Source organism: Hyaloscypha bicolor (genome assembly GCF_002865645.1).
Source record: "Hyaloscypha bicolor E unplaced genomic scaffold K444scaffold_87, whole genome shotgun sequence".
Lineage (NCBI taxonomy): Eukaryota > Fungi > Ascomycota > Leotiomycetes > Helotiales > Hyaloscyphaceae > Hyaloscypha > Hyaloscypha bicolor.
In genome coordinates, this window is record NW_020194589.1 from 1303875 (window position 1) to 1325052 (window position 21178).

The 21178-nt window shown below is 41.5% G+C and overlaps 7 protein-coding genes across 7 annotated transcripts; 4 read left to right on the forward strand and 3 right to left on the reverse strand.

The window, feature by feature from the left end:
- Positions 1-156: 156 nt before the first annotated feature.
- Positions 157-1304, forward strand: K444DRAFT_530499 (GroES-like protein; the record flags this gene model as incomplete). The annotated part of the gene is made up of 2 exons (XM_024874909.1): positions 157-282; positions 375-1304. 2 exons carry the CDS (start codon positions 157-159, stop codon positions 1302-1304), a joined length of 1056 nt encoding a protein of 351 aa, XP_024735657.1.
- A 200-nt stretch (positions 1305-1504) lies between these two features.
- On the reverse strand, positions 1505-2642 carry K444DRAFT_653117 (NAD(P)-binding protein). Its single transcript, XM_024885856.1, has 2 exons — positions 2118-2642; positions 1505-2007 (listed from the first exon to the last, which is right to left on the reverse strand). The coding sequence occupies exons 1-2, from the start codon at positions 2584-2586 to the stop codon at positions 1559-1561; spliced, it is 918 nt and encodes a 305-aa protein (XP_024735658.1). The 5' UTR covers positions 2587-2642; the 3' UTR covers positions 1505-1558.
- Positions 2643-11037: 8395 nt separating this feature from the next.
- On the forward strand, positions 11038-12460 carry K444DRAFT_562674 (MFS general substrate transporter). The gene is made up of 2 exons (XM_024876995.1): positions 11038-11440; positions 11496-12460. The coding sequence occupies exons 1-2, from the start codon at positions 11089-11091 to the stop codon at positions 12407-12409; spliced, it is 1266 nt and encodes a 421-aa protein (XP_024735659.1). The 5' UTR covers positions 11038-11088; the 3' UTR covers positions 12410-12460.
- Positions 12461-15007: 2547 nt separating this feature from the next.
- On the forward strand, positions 15008-15468 carry K444DRAFT_530869 (uncharacterized protein; the record flags this gene model as incomplete). Its single annotated transcript, XM_024874929.1, has 3 exons — positions 15008-15076; positions 15130-15246; positions 15322-15468. The coding sequence occupies 3 exons, from the start codon at positions 15008-15010 to the stop codon at positions 15466-15468; spliced, it is 333 nt and encodes a 110-aa protein (XP_024735660.1).
- A 110-nt stretch (positions 15469-15578) lies between these two features.
- Positions 15579-17640, reverse strand: K444DRAFT_664014 (FAD/NAD(P)-binding domain-containing protein). The gene is made up of 2 exons (XM_024886913.1): positions 17285-17640; positions 15579-17218 (listed from the first exon to the last, which is right to left on the reverse strand). Exons 1-2 carry the CDS (start codon positions 17458-17460, stop codon positions 15709-15711), a joined length of 1686 nt encoding a protein of 561 aa, XP_024735661.1. The 5' UTR covers positions 17461-17640; the 3' UTR covers positions 15579-15708.
- Positions 17641-18593: 953 nt separating this feature from the next.
- Positions 18594-19980, forward strand: K444DRAFT_415887 (uncharacterized protein). Its single transcript, XM_024872662.1, has one exon. The coding sequence runs from the start codon at positions 18840-18842 to the stop codon at positions 19896-19898; it is 1059 nt and encodes a 352-aa protein (XP_024735662.1). The 5' UTR covers positions 18594-18839; the 3' UTR covers positions 19899-19980.
- A 38-nt stretch (positions 19981-20018) lies between these two features.
- On the reverse strand, positions 20019-20989 carry K444DRAFT_590659 (NAD(P)-binding protein; the record flags this gene model as incomplete). Its single annotated transcript, XM_024878154.1, has 2 exons — positions 20019-20826; positions 20901-20989. The coding sequence occupies 2 exons, from the start codon at positions 20987-20989 to the stop codon at positions 20064-20066; spliced, it is 852 nt and encodes a 283-aa protein (XP_024735663.1). The 3' UTR covers positions 20019-20063.
- Positions 20990-21178: the final 189 nt, after the last annotated feature.

Here is a 21178-nt window from a genome sequence, read left to right on the forward strand (position 1 = left end):
TATCACGAGAGCGAATTATGATAAAGTCCTCATGATTTGGGAGTTTCAAATATTTCCATATCATTTCATACCTTCTTAGACTGCTTGAAACCAGCTGCTTCATCGTAGCCAAGGTCCTTTGTGATCGCAATCATGGGTTCTATACTGCCAGAAACAATGAGGGCAGTCGTCTTCAATGGCCCTTTCGAAGTCGAAGTTGTGGACAAGCCAGTCCCCAAAATTCTCGAGACGACAGACGCAATTCTCAAGGTCTCTGCTACCGCTCTGTGCGGCAGTGACTTGGTACGTGATACTCAATCGAACCCCATTTTTACATCTCAGAAATCAGCTCTACAACTTCCCTAAACCTCGCCTTCGTACTGACTCCCATACAGCACTACTACCGCGGTCACCAGAAATCCACCCCTGGATTCATCTGCGGTCACGAGACAGTCGGGCACATCACTGCCCTTGGCTCCTCCGTCACAAACTTCTGTATCGGCGATCACGTCGTCATTCCCTTCTCAACCGCTTGTGGCTCCTGCTTCTTTTGCTCTCGTGGACAATCTAGCCGGTGTTCCAACGGTGTGCTCTTCGGGTGCATCACGCCCTCCGCGACCATCGACGGCGGCCAAGCAGAATACATCCGCGTCCCTCACGCTGCGTCGTCACTCGTGAAGGCACCGTCTTCGATTCCAGAAGACATGCTCGTCCTCATGGCGGACGTGTTTCCCACGGGGTACTTCGCAGCAAGCCGCTTCCTGAAAGACGTCCCCGAAGCACAAAAAGAGGACATCACGGCCGTGGTTCTAGGCTGCGGGCCTGTAGGCATTTGTGCTATCGCATCCGCTATCCATCTCACGGGCGGAAAAGCCCAGATTTTCGCCGTCGACTCGATCCCCGAGCGTCTTAATGCCGCCGAGAAGCTGGGCACCATACCAATAGCCCTCTCCGATGACCCAATCGCGAAGATCAAAGCCACCTCATCTGGCCGCGGCGCAGACGTGGTCATGGAGGTCGTTGGCCATGCCGACGCGCTTGAGCTAGCGTTCGAGCTGATTCGACCCTTTGGTAAGATCAGCAGTGTGGGCGTGCACAACGAGCAGATCAGCTTCTCGGGCTTTGCGCTGTATTCGAAGAATGTGACAATGGTGTTTGGGAGATGTCCTGTACGAAGTCTTTTTGATGAGGCCCTGGCGGTGTATGAGGTTTTGGAGGAGAAGTTGAGGTTCTTGTGTGAGTTGAAGATGCCACTGGAGCAGGCGCCGGAGGCATATAGGTTGTTTGAAAAGCAGAAGTTACATAAAATATTGTTCAGTGTATAGATAGTAAGGAAGGTCTTAGTATACGGATAAAATCCATACCACTAAAACAGACTTGTTTCTTTGCAGGCAGAGTGTTCTGTTGTGATTTCAATGTGAATGTCGATCGTGGGGTGGGAGAGTCCCATGGATGCCTGCGATTGAGCTCGCCACACCAAATGAACCATGAACTGCCTCACGAAAAGATAGATGTTGTGTAACTGCGTTGTGCATCATTATTCTTGATTGCTACCGAATTTGTCAAAGTCACCGGGACATCACGAAGCAACAGGTGCCGCATAACCTTGATATTCACCCTTCTCAGCCAGTAGAACAGGCAACTCATCCTCCACAAACGAGTCAAATGTCGACTTCCCTTGAGGTTTCCAGCCCAGAGCACGTAACCTATTGACGCGGTTCCTCGCATTCTCCCCAATGACCGCGACAGACCACTCCTGGAAAAGATCGCCAAACATCCCACTGGGAATTTCCCTCGGCTTCGGATCCTGAAGCTTGCCAGCATTGTGCAGCGCCGTACCAATCTCCGCAGCCATCTTCTCCCAAGAGTGCTCATCGCCGTTCTCGATGAAGAAGTAGGGGTTCTTGAGCACTTCGTCGCCGGATGAAGATTCCATGTAGTGCAAGATCGTCATGTAGCCCTTTGCTAAATCGGAGACGTGAACCTGGCCCCAGACGGCTTTTCCTCCTCCGCAGAAGCCGGCGAAGCCTGCTTAAGCGCAAAACGCGCCATGGTCGGAATCTGGATGGAGAGGCGATTCTCTTTGCCCAGGCCATAGATGACGGGAGGAAGAACAATCGACACCTTCGCTTTGGCACCGAGTTGTTTGCGATGCCCCAATATAGCCAGGTCAATCTGGCGATGAGGAGCGTCATCGGCTATGCTATCGATCGTCTCGGGCTTGTCGTCCTCATATATCTTGTCACTAACATACTTCCCCTCTGATTTATCTGTTATGGCACTGCACCCGCTGGTGTGAATGTAGATTGAACTCTTCCCGCTCTTGGCGCGTTCTGCAATGCCATCAAGAATGGCAATAGCTGATGGCTTGTGATCAGCTGTTGCGGTGTGAATCGTGATGTCATTATTTGCAGCTGCATAGCGGATAACATCGTGGTCGTCGAGGGAACCTTTAACAGTCTTGGAACCCATCTGCTCGAGGCTTGTGCGCGCCTCATCTCGACGAACGAGTGTGGTGACAGAATAGCCCTGTTTAAGGAGCTCGCTCAGGATTTCGAGGCCAATGAAGCCAGGACCGAGCAGGAAGACCGAGCTTTTGGGGGCCATTGTGTTGGGAAAAGAGGTGAATGGCGAAGTGGAAACAACGCAGAATTCAAGTTTTGAAATGTGATTGTGATGGCAAACCACAATGGATGTCAAGGGTTGGAGATACTCTACAGAAAGCTCGATGGACCTGCGAAATACTCGTCATTGAAAAACCACTATGAAAATTGTCAAGTGACGTGGGGTAGTATTGGTAAGCTCTTGCCTTTGTGTCTTGCAACATTGTAGTCTTGTCTAGAAAGAAAAGTCAAAAGAAATGCGTTATGGTAAATGGCGTCATAAGGTGGATCATATAGCCGAGTGCCCCTCTATCCCCACATGGCCCAGCCCACATTTCTATCGCCTCTGCCCCCCTTTTAATCGTTCGGTGGTTCTCACCTCCAACTCGCTTAGTACGCCTTGTAGGTGAGGGATAGCGATACGCAACGAACAGCGATACGCAAATCTGAGATTTTGGTGGGAATCTCTCCTTTTCTCCCTTTGAATTCTCACAACGCAGCGTAATAAAATAGTGTCTAAGTATTGGGAATTGATCCCAAGGTGTAGGCCCTTTAGCTTAGTAAATTTTAAGTCTAAAAGATTAAGGCGTTATTGTGATGCAAATCTGCCCCATTTGCCCATACAAATTTTGGAGCGATTTGCGTATCGCTGTTCGTTGCGTATCGCTATCCCTCACCTACAAGGCGTGCTAGGCGAATTGTAGGTGGGAAACGCCGAACGATTACTCTTATCCGATCCTCCCGGTCCGAAGAAAAGGCCAACCGCCGAGAATTTTGCCGAAATACCAAATCAAGCCAAACAATGTTACCTACAACTAGGGGTGGTACTTTACATTACAGCCCGAGCACGTTACGTAAAGTATGTAATTACAGCCCCTAAGTACTTTACACGTTACTTTACATTCATGTGATGTACTAGCCCGATACGGAATATACTATACCTAATTTGGAGGCGGTGTGCTTCGGCAGTAAGTTTGAATCTTCGCAGCTGAGAAACTCTCTATTATCAACACTCTCACCACCAGGGGATCAATCGCCATTCAACAAGCTAATATGCTAGCCAATAATTAGCAGAGCGCTCGAGAGAAGGTAGAGATCCATGGAGCCTTCGATAAAAATTTTAGTATGCGAATACGGGTCGATATTTAAGGCTATTTCAGAGGTTCAGGGCACAATTCGGGGCACACTTTAGGGCTTGCAAGAGATTCAGTGGGGGATTAGTAGCGATTTTCAGGGCCTCCCAAATTAATACGATGACCTGGAGTTTCAGGCCTTTGGGGATAACTATTGGGACCACGTGTCCTGAATTATACTCTCCTTTATGCATGAATTATACCCTATTTATGCCTACTTTACACGAGATTTACTATGTTTTGTAATGTAAAGTACGACTACTTTACGTAAAGTTTGTAAAGTGTAAAGTTTACCATCCCAGGCTACAACGGCCACCAAGCATGAATATTCCGATTTTTAATCTCCTTCCTCACATCCACCAAAAACATGCTTGTCTCCTCCGTACTCCACCCCAGTGCCTTCGAAAATAGCCTTGTGACCATGCTCTCCAAGCTACTTAGAAGATTCTCCAAACTGCTCAGTAAGGAGTAGATTCAAACCCTTGAGGCGCATTTTGATGTTTGACAGTAACTTGAAACCCGCGTGTGTTCCATTCTATTCATAAATTCGGGGTATTCATAAATAAGATAGCTAGGGAATAAAGGAAAAGTACTCTGATTTCAAATACCTTAAAGAAGTCATATATATATTACTAATTTGAGTATTTCTAATATATCAAGTTATAGAAAAGTGAAATTAGGTAAATAAACTATATAGTACTATAATAGTAAATCTAATAAATATAAGAAATACTAGCTTATTATAGCTATTGTAGTAGGGAATCAGGTGACGAGTCACGTGGCTGGTCAGGTGCTCTCGGCTATCCACTACCCCTATATATATAGCTCTCTCCTTCTCTCCTTCCCTCCTTCTTACCAAGATAGTATCCCGAGTACTCAAGTTCTTAGTATATATATTTAGTATCCCTATATATCCCTCTTTACTATTATAATAGAAAAGTTCTTTATTAATTACTTGAAAGAAATATTTTAGAAATTTGAAATTATTAATAAAATTCATATAGTTTATATTAGTTTATTATTTATATTAAGAAAAATCTTATATAAATAAGTAAAAAGAAAGAACTATAGCTTTATAAAATAATAAAATAATAGTATTTATATAAAATTATAATAGAAAAGCTATATAAAACTATAAAAAGTAATAAATAACTTATATTTATAAATTATAAACTTCTTTAATATTAGTATAGCTATTACTTTAAGAGTTATATATATATTAGAGAACTTAAAGGCAAGAGGATATAAGTAATAAAATATAAATAACGGGATATAGAATAGGAAATATAGTTATATAATCTTATATTCTATAATTAATTTAATTAGTAAACTAGATCCTATTAGGCTTAGTAAATTTAGGAATTATATATTATTAATAAACCAATATTTAATTACTTATTATAAATCTTATATAACTAAATAATTTAATTATAACTTTAACTTTTATATTTAGTTTTTAATTAATTTTTAAAGAATTTAAAATTAAAATAATTAATATTAAAATATAGCTTATAATAATAATAATAATAATAATAATAATAATAATAATAATAATAATAATAATAATAATAATAATAATAATAATAATAATAATAATAATAATAATAAATAATAATATAATAATAATAAAATAATAATAATAAATAATAATAATTAATAATAATAATAATAAAATAATAATAATAATAATAATAATAATAATAATAATAATAATAATAATAATAATAATAATAATAATAATAATAATAATAATAATAATAATAATAATAATAATAATAATAATAATAATACTAGTAAAAAACTTTTCTAAATAAATAAAGAACTTAATTTAAGTAAATATTAATATATAATCTAGTATATTAAATAATTAGCTTATAAATCAGCTTTAATTATAATATAAAAACCTAATTTATAATTTTTTGTTTTATTTAATTTAATAATTATTAATATATATAAAAATATAAATAATAAAATATATTTGGCTTATAATCTTTTTATTATTATTTGAAATTTAAAAGTAATTACTTTATATAATTATATTTATAAAACCTTTAATATTAGCTTATATTTTCTTTTAAATAAATATATTATTTAATTTAAGTAATTTACTTTATAATAAAATTAAATAAAAGTTTTAATATAAGATTATATTATTTAATAAATTACTTAATTTTAAATAGAAATATAATTTTATTAGAATTAATATAAAATATTAGTTTATTAAAGCTAATAAATAAATATAAAAGATTATTATAATTAAAATTAACTATTATATAAGCTTTATTATATATTATAAAAAATAAGAAATAATAATTTAAATAAATAATTATCTAATTAAAAGAAGCTCTAAAAAGGCCTCTAAATCTAGCTAAATAAAAGAAAGCTATTAAATAAACTAAATTAAGCTTTCTAGTACTTATATTTATATAATATATTTTCTAGAGGCTTTTAATACTTTTAATAAAAGAAATAGCTAGTAAAAAGAAATATATATATAGTTTATTTAATTTTAATTAAAGGCTCTAAAATTATTATTTTCTAGTATTTTATATTAAGCTAATAAAACTATTAAAAAAAATTAAAAAAAGCGGGTTTAAATATTTCTAGTAATATATTTGGTTTTAAAAAAGCCTAGCTTTAGCCTTAAATAGTTTTATAAGCCTAAAGCCAGAAAATTATATTATATATATTATTAATATTTAAAATTCTCTAATTATTACGAGTCGCTTAGACTAATGGATGCACATGCAGGGAAATAGCTTTACTGCATGGGTAATTAGACCAAAAGGTATATTAATAAGATTGGAAGCCTTATTAGCTATTTTACTATATGAGAGCACAGTACGCATCACGTGACTAACCGCATACGTGATACACACTGTGACACTAATAGTATAATTTCTTTAGTTTAATTCTTTTTTTAAGCTACTTATATAGCTTTTTATATTTTTTCATTAAATATTATTATATAATATTTAATTACTTATTTATAAGATATAAATCGAGCTTTCTAATATAGGAATTAGTAATTATAGGTTTTAAAATAAAGTAATTAATAAATTACTATAAGTATTTTTCTGTTTTTATTTTTTATAAGGGCTTAAATAGCCTTTAAATCTTTTAATAAAAGAAGTAAAGATCTCAAATAAAAAGTATTATTTATTTTATTAAATTAAAGCCTTAAAAATTCTTTTATATTATTCGAATATATAAATAGGCTTTTTAAATATATTAGATTTAATTACTAGAATAAGTTATTATATTTTTTAAATAAATAAAAACTTAATAGCTATTATTTAAAAGAAGTTTTTAATTACTAGATGTCACGATTCCCAGATGCCTCCTAGACGCACGTGACGCGGCCGCCTCGCTAGGGAAGTATGCTTGGAATGTACTAGAGATATTTAGAAGGCTAAGCCCCTTCGGGACTAGCGTACTATAGGGTGCATATACTCCCTCGCAGCCTCCTATATTCTAGTTTTCCTTTCCTTAGCTTTGAATCGTCTTCGTAAGGGACCTTCTACCTTGCTTTCCAAGCCCTGAATACCGTACTTATAATATAAATTCTTCGAGATATTAATAGTTAATAATAAGAATCGAATTAATATCTTTAAATATATTATATATAACTTATAATTCTTTAAATAAAAGAAGAAAAATTCTAGTATTTACTAGCTTTTAATTATTAGTTATATTATTAAAGTACTTCTAGCCTAAATTGATTTCTTGAAATTATATATAGCATATTAATATGCCTTTATTAATTCCTACAAAATTCCTTATTTTACTTATATAATATTTTCAACCCAGAATTATTTGCCTAAAGAAATAAAATAAGAGGCTAATCAAATTAGATAATAAAGCATCTATATAAGTATACTAGTTAATAAATAGTAGAACTAGATATTCCCATTAATTATATAACTTTTCTTCCTAATTGGAGTTATGGTTATTAAGTAATTTGCGGAATTGTAATTAAAGGTAGTGCTTTGAATGTTTCTATTGCGAGGGTTTTCGCAACTTGCTTAAAATGCGATTTAGACGATTGTTACGAGCCTGCGGACACAAATCTGTGTTTTTAGCGATGTTTTCAGGTATCACAAAACCAAAGTCGCCCACTTCATTTCACAGTTTCTTCACAACTACAGATTAAAACCTCGTATAATTCAAGCGTATATAATAAAAAAGGATAGATCGAGTTTAGAATGCCTTTAAACCTAATGATAAAGATAAAATAGAAGCGCCCAGAATAGTTATGGGGTTCATTTCTTACAGAAGTGCCCTAAAAACACAGACTTGTGTCCACAGGCTCGTTACGGAGGATGCGGCCAAAGGTCTTGCAACTGTCAGGGTTTGACGCCACACTCGCTTAAATTACAAGGGCGTTGCATGGCAACCAGAGGCCGCCATAATTACAGGGCCTTACAGGCTTGTCATGCTTAAATAACAGCACTCAAGCCCTGTAAACATTACTAATAGCAATGTTCCTTCAGGCAACTGAGGCCCTAAGCACCGTTGCTATGCCAGAGCTATGTGGCGTTCTTAGGCTTGGCGCCCACCCCTGCCAGTTGCAAGACTTAGAAGGGATCACCAGTCAACCGCCCAAATCACTCAACCGCCCAAGCAAGATTTTGGAAAATTTTGAAAGGGCTCAGAAGATTCTGAAACTCTGTGGAATGACTAAAGTGAGGTCGTAGATCGCGAATATTAACTTATTTTCTTCATTTTGGAATGTGGTTATCCCTTCGTCCGGTGAGACATTACTAGCGTGGGCAGGGGGGGGGTCCCGCACTAAACAGGGGAGGCTCGCCTGGCTGGCGGGGCATAATTTTATATACCTTTGCATACAAATTTATTAGTAAGCTACCTCATTTGAATGATATTATACCCAGTAGTCCCCCTCTTTATATATTGGTATATTACAAAATTTATATCCCCTACTTGATCTCTTTACTATACCCTTTATCCCTTTCTTTAGGATCTTTTCGTACTTTAATTAGTATGAATATCATGTGTAAGTACCTTGTTTGGGACGCTTTTCCCAGTAGTATAAGTGACGAAGATCTGAATTAAATACCCTCTTGCCCCCTAGCCCTACTTATAAGCTCCTTAGCTTTGCCTTCTCAGAATACCTTAAAAGCTTATAATAAAGCTCGGTTCGAAATTGCAAGTACGTAAGAGGGCGTTTCTCTATTATACTTAATTAATAAAGCCTATAGCTATTTATATAAGCTATTTCGATTAGCCAGTAAAACAAGGGCTACTAATTCCTAAGGGTAGGCTTGTGACTCTCGTATACTTCCCTGAATTAGTTTGCAAGGTCTACCCCTCCCATATATTAATTATAATTATTAATAAAGCTAGGAATCTGAAGCTCCTTTATTAGCATTTCGCCAAAAACCTCCCGTATAATTTGCTCATTTATAGACGTCTTTGCAGGATGTCTTCTCTTCTTTACTCGCTAGTTCTCTGCTTTATTTATGGTATGGATATTGCTTAAAGCTAAGACAATACTATTATCTTGCCAAGCTAAGCAAAGGATATCCTGAACTACTACTATAAGCAAGGTATTCTATTCTAGCTTTGTGGCAAACCGATTTTTAATTACTAATAATTCCGGTGGAAATAGCTTATATAAGCGAGTGGTACCCACTATACCAAATTTACAGGCTCGTAGCTCTGAAAATAAGGGTATAGAAGTAAATTAATTATTAAGGTATATTATAAGGTAGTAGCATGGGAGGGAAAGTGCCAGATTTCATACGAGAGAACCGGTATTTATAAGGGTTAGATAGAGAGTCATTTTTTGGAGCCCCTTCTCTCGCAAGCTCTAAGTCTAATTATATATATATCCGTAATTCGCAAGTCTATAGATCTTATATCCTTGTTTAATTAGCTTTTTGGGTATCTTATATATATATGAGGATCTAAAATAATTAGCGGGGTAGCGGGGTAAAAATGGGGGAAATATATCTGCTAAAGTACTATACTATAAGTTCGTTAATACTAATATTAGAAGAAGGAGAGTATAAAAGCTAACTGGAAGCTTATATAGAGGAAGCAAGAGGTTTAAGCTTATACTACTAAAACTTATTATTTGGTAAGTAATACCTATTTTGTATATTATTTTCAGGGTATGAGATATGGTAATACCGCTTGATTTGCTCAAAGTAGCAGAGTAATATATGGTTTGTAATTAAGTATAGAGGACCTTTATTAAAGTCTGAATTCTAGTATATCTTAACTTGAGGCTTATTATATACTCCTATATATATAATTGCACCGAGAAATATATATAATTCCTCTAGTAACAAATCTGTCTATTCTCGTACCCTTTCCTCCTTTATATATAGCCTTTATATATTCGCATATTAATTGGTATTCGTAGTAATGATCTGGAAAAGCTTGCGGGTAAAGAATAGGCTAAAGTAATCGAATAGGTATGCTTTTGGAGGGAAGGTAGGAGGTAAAATCGCTCGTACGGACTATTCAGGTTCGGGTTAAAAGGGCTCAAAAGCGACGTTCGTGATTGGTCCAAGTTTAGAAAGTATATTCGCAAGGGATTAGGTGTTTTTTGGCCCTTTGGGCTGTGGAGATGGGCTAGAAGAAGGGTCCATTGCATGTATAAGCGCGTACTAAAAGGGCATTCTTGGATGCGATTTCATCCACGCGATGTAGCTTACTAATAAATTTGTATGCAAAGGACATTAAATTATGCCCCGCCAGCCAGGCGAGCCTCCCCTGTTTAGTGCGGGACCCCCCCCCCCTGCCCACGCTAGTAATGTCTCACCGGACGAAGGGATAGTGTGGTTATAGTAAAACTAGTTTTTGGGCGGTTGAGTGATTTGGGCGGTTGGCTGGTGAACCCTTCTATGGCCGCGTCCTCCGTCCTAATATCGCTGTAGCGCAAGCCACAGGTCCAAGCTGATCGCTTCATCTTCGGTTGGTGCATTTGTAGTTGATGGTGTGGTCCATACACCATTAGAAAACAAAATGCAGGGATAATGAATCAATTGACATAGAGGCCTGGCTACTGCCACTTTGTTATGTACTCCTAGGTTCTCTACTGTATAGGGCAATTGAACCCTTTCCGAGAGAACCCAAGAGTACATCACAGTACGGGGGTCTTTAGGTCCCTGGCCCTACGGATGTGGTGCTGACACCCACAGTGCGACATCCTACGCCAGGCGCTTGCAATTTGCGGTGACAAGGGCAAGGATTGGGAGGTCACAGGGGTGGGCAGCGGGCCCAAGCTCCTTACCTAAGCAAGGGGATAGAATTTTCGGTGGCATGTTGGTGCAACCAAAAACACGAGCACACAAAACCGCAGTGAAAATAGCAAAATATCTATCGACTTGTCTAAGGCCGTTGAAATGTCGACGACAGTCTCCCACGAATCGCAAAGAGAACAACAAGACGGAGCCCTAGGCTACCCTGAAGGAGGCCCAAGGGCATGGGGCGTTGTTTTTGGATCCTGCTGTGTTAGTTTTTCTGTCTTTGGAATTATCAACACATCCGCTGTCTTCGAGTCATACTTCACAGAACATCAACTCAAAGGAGAGAGCCCATCTCGTCTGGCTTGGATATTCTCCGTTTACTTGTTCTTAATCTACTTCATTGGCCTCTTAGTGGGCCCCGTCTTTGACCACCATGGACACCGAATTTTGATTCTTACAGCTAGCATTTTAGCAGTTGTGAGCCCGTTTATATTAAGCTTTTGCTCCGGTAATGAACATGTACACTCCATAAAGAGACTGATAAAAACTGATTTGGCAGAAAGAGTATTACCAGATATTCCTCACCTTTGCAGTCCTTAGTGGCATGGGGGGTTCTCTCATGAGTACGCCATCGATTGCTGCTGTTGGTCATTGGTTTTGCAAGCGTCGTGGCCTTGCGGTCGGTATTGCAACCTCTGCTGGAGGCATTGGAGGCATCATCTTCCCATTGATGCTGAGAGTTACGCTGGACAGATACGGCTTTGCTTGGAGTATGCGGATCCTAGGGTTCATTCTGCTTCTACTTGGGTTGCCTCCTAACTTACTGATCCGCACCCGCCTACCAAGGAGTGAAAAGTTTACGTCTGTATGGCCAGACATAAGTGTTTTCCTGGACTCAAAGTTCGCGCTGTGTTGCTGTGGCATCTTTTTCATGGAGTATGGGGTATTAATCCCACTTACGTATATAGTCTCATACGCGTCGACGCGCGGGCACAACGCCACGCAGGCCTATGTGCTTCCTGCTCTACTCAACGCAGGCAGTGTAGTGGGTAGAGTTATTCCCGGTCTTGTATCAGATCGCCTGGGTCGCTTCAACACGATGATCATAACCGTCGGAGGCTGTGCCGTCGCTGTATTAGCATTGTGGCTACCAAACGGAAACTCAGAACCAATGCTGATCTCCTTCGCTATTATACTTGGCTTCGTGAGCGGAGGTAACGTCAGCCTGACGCCAGTATGCATTGGTCAGCTTTGCGACTCTCGGGATTATGGCCGTTATTTATCTGGAGCTATGTTAGTGGCGGGATTTGGGACTCTAACCGGCATACCCATTGGCGGAGCAATCCTAGGGAACCAAAGTTCCAAGGAATGGTTGGGTTTGATCCTTTTCTCAAGCCTTTCCTATGTAGTTTCCGTTTGCTGCTTTATCGCAGCTCGGGTGCTAGCTGTGGGATGGAGCCTAAGAGTAGTCTACTAGACACTGTTGCAATGGTTCATGTGTGGTAGCTATGACAATCGAATTTACCCGAAGTGGTTCTTCTTCGTGTTCTACCTTTCCTCCCCTGATTTACTCTCCTTAGGTAGCACACTTCCCCTGTGGCCAGAGGGAGCCTAGGGTGGCGAGGGTGCTGGGTCAGCAGTCCCAAACTTGGACCTGTCCTAGCCCATTTGTCCTAGGACAGGTAGGCGTCTAGGATGGACAATCCAGGTTGATTGATTGATTGATTGATTGATTCGTAGGCTGTCCCAGCCGCCCTAGTGGCAGCTATGCAGCGTACATCTATAAGTACAGGTGCCCCCACTTCTCGCTCTCAGCAAGCTGTCCCGCCAGACTGCTTCCCCTTCTGCTTCGACGCAGTTGCACCTCTACTAATAGCTCTAATGACTGTCCTGTATCTGTGACTTGTCAGACCTTTCCTGGCCCTCCTCGACTTCTGTGTGCTTGAAATGCATCCTCAAATGATTGAAAGAGCTGTTCTGCCCATGCGAATACTTGTCAGGCCATGCCTAGCCCTTCTCTGGTTCTGTATGTCTGTGTGTATTCGAAGTGCCGATGGGACCGTAATTAACGCGACAGAAGTATAGCCGTAAACTTCCTAAACATGTGTACTATGCTTGTTGATTTGTTTTGGATCGTTGCCTACTTGAGTATTGCTAGCCTGCAAGCTGACTGTACCGTTCAATGTGGTATGTCCTTGAAGATATGCTCTAAGCGAAAAAAGCCTCGGATATAGCGAGTGCTGCCGACGTTATTAAGGAAGACTAGAATATAAGAGGCTGGTCGACTGCTACTCGCCGGTAGCTTCATTTCACACCCTGTTTCACCGTCTCGTCTTGTCATATCACAATTTATCATGAGTTGGCTATTATCCCACATAGTGATTTATAATTATCTACTTGTCTTAAGAATCCACCCTCTGCTCAAGTGAATAATAGTCTCATTTCGAACTCAAATAATAACAAACTCCTTGGTTATAAAATCGCCCCTTTCGAAAACCTCACCATCCATATAACCCTTCAGAAAATACGGTCCAATCAACTCGCTTTGCCCATCCTGAACCGACTTTAAAAGATATGGTACTATAGCTTTACGGAAGATGCAAAACAAGTCGCCAGTCTTTGCTCTTCTTGGCATCCAAGCGAACTTCCTGGCATTATTATAGCAGAAATACTTGTATGCCGAGAATAGTACTAGATAGCTATCTATAAATAAGATTATATTCTATATATTGCTCTTATCCTTATTAACTATATTTTTCCTTTACTTTATAGCTTGAGACGGCTATTAAGTAATAGATAAAGTTTAATAAAACCATTTATCTTTTTTTATAGAACTTGGCTCGTTTCGAAAACTTTACTAAATAATATTCTATACTAGTTTTATAGCTAGTTTTTACTTTATTCTATTTAATTTCAATTCTGCTTTATTAAATACTATAAATATCAAGCTTTTATACCAAGTAATAACTATAATTAGCTTGCTATATATTATTATTCTAATATGGCTCATTCGAGAAATTTGTATTTTTTTAATAATAAGATAATTATTAGTAAGAGAGAAGCTTAATAATAGAGAATTTAAGCCTCCTGCTCTAATTATAATCTCAAATGCTTTTATTAGAATATAATTTATAGCGCGGAACTAATTCGGGACCCAAGTTAGTAATTCATTTAATTATTATTATTTATAGAGTAAGTTACTAAAAGATAAATAAGGGATTTAAAGAAGAGCTCTTATTTTATAAATTATAAAAATAAATCTGAGGCCGGAATTATATAGTTTATTAATTTGCAGGGTATATTATTAGAATTAAAGATTTCTATTAAAGCATAGATTTTATTTCTTTAATCTATATTACTAAAATCTCTTATTATAGAAAGAAGCTTAAAGAATAATCTATATATATTACTATTCTTATATTATATAAGCAAGATATTTTTGAATACTACTAATACATATTTAAAGCCGGCTATAATAGATTATAAATCATATAATACAATTCTGTCTAGTACTAATAAGAAAGTAGTTTATAGAAAGGTTTTGGTACTATTAAAAAGTTATACTAAATGAGCCACAACGACTTCCTGTTATAATAAAACGTTGTTGTTGTATTGTAATAATAATATATAGATAGATAAAGAGAAAAGAGAGGTGTGGCACGAGTGGCCAAAGCTTAAATACAGGAGTGTAGTCACGTGAGCCTGCACGTGACCACTAGCACGCAGTTGCCATGCAACACTTCCTGTATGACCCATACTCTCCAAAACCATGGCCTGGAGAGCAGATATCCAATTTGCAGCCAAGAACTCCGAGGTATACTTTGGACTGCGCGGAAAAAGAACTGTCCAAGTCACATGTCATTCTCAGATGCACTCTCTGCCCATCGGCACCTGCACTAATAGGGCGGATACTTGTGAGTAGAGGGATATATCCGTAACCATATACCCGTGTACCGGCGAATCTTCGGAGAAGTACGTTGTTTTAAGACCTTATCATCAGGTAGGTTCAGCTCGTCTCCCTTCACCAAGCTACTCTCCTACTAATTAAGTGTAGTTACATTCCACAGTCGCCGAAATGGGAGAAGTTATCCATGTCGTCCAACTCAAGTTTAAGCCGGAAGTTGACACTGGCAAAATTGAGGAAGTGCGGCCCCCTCCTCGCACTCCCGTCATCTACCCAGTCATTAATGTCAGCAGATCCTAGCTTCTTTAAAAGCATTGAAGACCAAATGCGTCCACCCAGACACCAAGAAAAATTACATCAGGTCCATCCGACTTGGGCGGGATAACTCCCCAGAAGGACTGCAGGTATGTGTCCTCACGTTATCAACCAGATGGCCACTTGCAGTGGTACACAGCGCATCGAGCTGACAGAATGGTGTCCCACAGAATGGCTACACCCATATGGTTGTCTCCGAATTCGACAGTGTCGCTGATAGAGACTACTACTCGTTGAAAGATCCCGTCCATAAGGCTCTGGCTGGTGGACTGCCTCCTTTCATTGCTGCTTTGCAGGTGCTTGACATTGAAGTATGATTGTGTCCAAAAAGCCAGAACCAATAAATACAGCATTACCTCGATGCGTCTCAAGTTGTGTCTTATATGCTGCATCTGTGATTGCTTCAAATTTTTTTCATTTTTTCCCCCAGAGATCTGTTGAAATACTTCTCATTGATATATACTGTGAAATAGCTACAGAGTATCCTCCTTTGAGACACGAAATGAACATTTGCAAACAAAAACCAGTCTTATTTTATCAATCAAACCACTGTTACCTCAGAATCGCCTAAAACCTCTCAAATCATCATCCAAAATCTCCTTCGCAATCCTCCTGTACGGGCCCAGCCCTGCAAAGAAAAACATCGTAGTCCCCTTCTTCCCCGGCACATTCTTTCCAAAGATCCAAGAGTCAATACGCCGGAAGAGACTCTTCGAGCTCAGTTCGTCGCATCGCGTCGTCCATTCTTGCTCGGCCTCGGAGAGGGCCTCGACAATGCCATGGGTGTGGCTTTTTGCGTGGCCGTTCATGTAGCCATTTGTGTAGCCATTGGTGCCAATGGCGGCCTTTGGAAGCTCATTTTTCTCGGCTCGTGCGATCAGGTCAGTGATGATCTCGACGTGACACTCAATCGCAGGAGGGAGGTTAGAGAACGGGCCGTTAGGACCAGTTATCAAAAAGAGGTTGGGAAAATTAGGCACTGAGAGACCAAGGTACGATGTCGGGCCCATCTTAGACCAATGGTCTTTCAGCGTCCCGCCGTTTCGTCCTTGTATGGCAATGCGTGTGTAATTCCCGTCAACAGCGTCAAAACCAGTTGCGCAGATAATGACGTCGAGCTCGTAGAGCTTGCCGTCTGCAGTCTTGATGCCAGTCGCAGTAAGCTCAGTAATGGGATTGGTCTTAATATCCACGATATCAACGTTCTCGCGGTTGAACTGCTCATAGTATCCACTATCGCAAAGCGGCCGTCGAGCGTACCATTCCGTCGGACAGAGCTTTCTCGCCTTCTCTGGGTCCTTGACCGTCTGGCGGATTTTGTTCCTGATGAAGTCAGAAGCCGCGATATTTGCTTCTTCATTGACAGTTATATCACTAAATGTCCAAAACATGAAGCGAAAACCATTGCCTTGCTGCCACGCCTCCTCGAAGATACGCTCCCGCTCCTCAGGACTGACACTAGTGGCGGGTCGATTGAGCTCCTCATCAAAGCCATAGGCAAACAGGCTATTTTTAGCTTGGTCCCAGACTTGATCGTATGTCTCGTTCAAGTGTTTGCGGTGCTGGGTTGAGACGGGACCATTGCCGGCTGGGACGCTATATTGTGGGTTGCGCTGAAAGGAGAGTAATTGCTTGACCTCTTCAGCTTTTGCAAGTGCCGTGATAAGCTGCACGCCTGTCGAGCCGTTCCCGATAACGCCTACACGCTTGCCTTTGAGGTCCGCATTTTGAGGCCATCGGGCGGTGTGGTAGAGCTCGCCTGCGAACTTGTCGAGGCCTGGAAAAGCTGGGAAATTGGTTTTGGAGAGCAAGCCGAGTGCTGTGACGAGATACTTGACTTTGAGGACCTCCTTTGTCGATAGCGTGACGACCCATCGGAGTTCTTCTTCGTTCCATTGCGCAGCGAGAAGTTCCGTTTCGAACTGGAAATGCTTTCGCAGATCGTACTTCTTAACAACGTGCTTTAGATATGCTAGAATCTCTGGGCCTTGGAGATAGTGGTGGCTCCATGGGTATGATACGAGATCTTCATGGTCCCAGGAATACCTGTACAGGAAGGACATGGTGCTATTTAAATTAGCTGAAATGTTTATTGTGGAGATAGGAAGCCGCCCAGCTAAAAGATTGACTTACTCAGACATGGCGCCTGGATAGCGATTCCAGTGCCAAGTGCCTCCGACATCGTCTGCCATATCAATGCCTTTGACATTGAGGCCTTGATCAAGCAGCTTCTTAAGCTGATAAATACCCCCAAAGCCAGCACCGACGACCAAGGCGTCAAGATATTGGGGCTCCATCGCGATTGTCATGATGTGGATGCTCAATTCGAAAATTGGTGATTGAGGATTAAGTTGCCAGGACTGAAACGGGCAGCTGAGGGAGAAGAGAGAAGGAGGGAGAAGAGAGAAGGAGGGAGAAGAGAGAAGGAGGGAGAAGAGAGAAGGAGGGAGAAGAGAGAAGGAGGAGACGAGGTTTGCGGAAGACTCTGGGGCGGAAAGGGTATGAGCTTTCACATCCTCACATACTCTAAATAGCTCGAGCCCACGTCGTCGCGAACCCGGGCTACAAGCCGGGGACGCCCGTTCGTTGCGGGGTAGAATGTACTAATCACTTTTCCCACCCATTTCCTTCTGGGGCCAGTTTTGAACCCCGGGCCCATGCGGCAATGTCTGCAAGGCTCCCCACGTTGGCCGAAGCCCGGAAGCGGGGTTAGATCAAAGCTGGGTTTACGGAAAGCCGTAAGGATCACATGTGCCAGCTCGAAATGCAAAACCCGCTTGCATAACGGACCTGGCCAAAATCTGTGCCGCACCCTGCGAAAAGGTCAAGCGCTAATTTTTTAGTACCTAGAGCCCATAATTTAGCGACCACAGCCCTATAGAGGAGTAATAAAAGCCTATAATTATAGCGCTTCCTTTTCCTCACGGCTCTCGAATCTCAAAGTTCGTTTTCCACTTCTCAGTTTTCACTTTCACCCGCCTCCCCGCCCCCTCTCCTACCCCTATATTTATATATATAAGAATTAAAGAGAGAGGGTAAAGGTTTTAAGAAGTAGCAGAGGCTTAGAGAGATGGGGGCGTCGTAGTGGACGTGGGGGTGGGCGATTTTTGGTAGGGTGAGGCATGCAAGTGGGATGCGAGTTTTGCGTCTCGCGCTGGCACATGCGATCCTTGCGGCCTTCCATAGGTTGTGATGCTCGCTAAAATCGGTGGCATATCCGAGTCACATACCCGCTCGTGGCTCCCCCCTTTTACCAAAAGGGGGTTCCTGAAAGCGACTTGGCCACCCGAGCGATCTTGCCAAGTATTTTACATAGTAAATCTGTATGGAAGATACTTCAAGCTGGCTGCGCGAGCTGGTCCGTGCCATAGAGTTTAGCGAGGAACACCAATTTTGGTGGTGGCCAAATCTCTCGGGGTACGAACGGGTAAATGGCCCAGCGCTTTACTGCATTTAGGGGGCATATACCCGACACCCATTTTTGCGCGAGAGGCAAAGATCCTGAAAACACGACAGCCAACATGACTCTGAATCCATGAGAATGCTCTACCGCTGGAGCACCGAAGTCTCGCAACTAAAGAACAAGATTGCTGGTTGTTAAAAGTTCTGGGCGGGTCTCAAGAAAATCGTACGTACCCGGTGCATACCCGACTCGCCTCAATCTTGCCAAGGCGATATTGTATATGAGATGAAGCACTATGCGACAGGAGTGTGGCTGCAATCTTGGACCCCTCAAATCATCAGAAGAGATCCAGCACAACTCTCAGACATGCCTCAATCGTATTCGCCGTGCCCGCTACCGCAACCGCCACGTGCCAAAAACCAACGAATAACACACGTGACGGCAGTCTTCTCCGATGAATGGAACAGGCATTTCAGTCCCAGAAATGTGCGATCAAGGAGGCGGAGGTTTCTTAACAGTGGAGAGACAATATCAGGGTTCACTGCAATCTTCTGTGATGATTGGAAAGACGACATGGGCGAGGAGGAAGTTATCGACGACTATGTCTGGTCATCGAAGCGTGAGAGGGAAGAGGACGTGGAATTCTTTGCTCAACATTGGGACTCATCACAACCCAGCTATAAGAGACAGCGTCTGGAATCTCCGACCGAGTCTGTGTCATTTTTGGCCGAATCACCAGAGCCTCAACTGTCCCCATCGGCCAACTCTTCCCCTGAGTCTTTATCATTTACGGCCCTATCACCAGAATCTCAAATATCACTCTATGCCACATCCCCAAAACCTCAAATTTACCGTTTTGATGAATTTGAGCCAGAAAAGTGGCCATCACCACCCGGGGACTTGGAGTACAATGTCGATTCAAGATTGATGGACAGCAGTGAAGAAAAGCTCCTGACACCAGATATTATATTGCCAGAAGACTTGATTCGAGATGTAACAACTTTGGGGCAACCCCTGGACCTTGAAATCGCAGCTCTCGACCCAGATCTATATCTGGCTTTGATTTCAGACGAAGCAGAGAATTCTTCCACGGCGGTAACGAATCTGAATTTCAAGACCAGAACGCCAAACGCCATTTTGCACTCGTGTGAAGAGGTTTCTGGCGAGCAGTGGTCTCAGATTGATAGCTCCGAAGTGGAGCCTGAGGGATTTGAGTTCTGGGACGATTTTATGAAATGTTGTATGGGCGTCCTTGGAGACCATAAAGTCAAGGAGTGCCAGATAATGGAGGCACCACAGGAGCCGAGATTCGAGCTATGTTTTGAAGAGATGATAGATTGTTAGATAATCACTGTCATGGATCATATATTGTACATAATAGAACCTTTGCAACAAAGTGGACTTTCCACTTGTGACAGAAAAATACTCGCGTTATGGTCAAATAATAAGCTATAGCTCTTCGTGGCATTAAGCTGAGTCCAGCTCTCGCAGCAATATGTAAGATACATGTTAGGAGAATACGATCCCACCATCCACGACAATATTCTGCCCCGTCACGAATTCCGAGTCCGGTCCACAAAGGAAGCCAACAACTTTTGAAACATCTTCCGGCACGCTCACTCTCCCCATTGCTGTCAACTCATGGACGTATTTTCTGACCGTCTCCCCTTTGGGCCGTCCCTGCATCTTGCCCAACGTCTCATCCAGTTTCTCCCACATCGCCGTCCCCACGATCCCAGGGGCGTAGCAGTTAACATTGATACCATGCTGGGCCATCTCGACCGCAAAAACCTGCGTCATACCTTTCACAGCCCATTTCGACGCACAATACGGTGCTAGCAACGGAAACGGCTTGTAGGCGGCAATTGATGACGCACCCAAGATCTTATATCCAGTACTGCCTGTGGCAACCGGTCCCTGTGCAATCATCTGCCGGGCAGCGTGCGTATAGCAGTTCCAAACGCCGTTGAGATTGACGTTCATCGTTTGCGCGAATAACTCATCGGACGTGTCCAGCGCGGCCCCAACGCCGCAAATCCCGGCGTTCGCGATCATAACTGTCAGGGGGCCAAGGTGCTTGACTGATGCTTCGACCATCGCTTTCACCTCTGATGAAGAAGCAACGTCTGCAATGACTCCTACCGAGGTGCGGTCCCCATAGCTCTGGTTCAGCTCGCCAACCAAATTTTCAACGCCGGCCTTGTTGGCTGCGATGTCGTTGATAGTGACGGCATATCCATCGTGAGCAAGGCGGCGAGCGATGGCTTCACCACTGAGAAATGGCACATTTGGATCAGCATGAGGATATTTGAGACGTGATGTAGGAGAAAGGGCGTGCTGTCATACATGCCACGGCTGGAGCCTGTCACGATTGCTGTTCGCTTCTGGCTCTGACCCTCTTTCGCAGCTTTAAGGCCGAAGTAACGACAAGCCATAGGTTTTATGGTAGAACGACTCCCACGCGGCGCCCAGCTCTGTGTAAGTAAGCTTCGCGGTATCCGCATATGTCGACAGCAAAGCTCCATCTTAGAGCAAGAAGGTGAGAGAAGGCTCGCGAAAATAGTGCAAGAATATCGAAGAGATCGGTAATATACAGACGGGAGTAGATGGGGTTCACCTTTCTT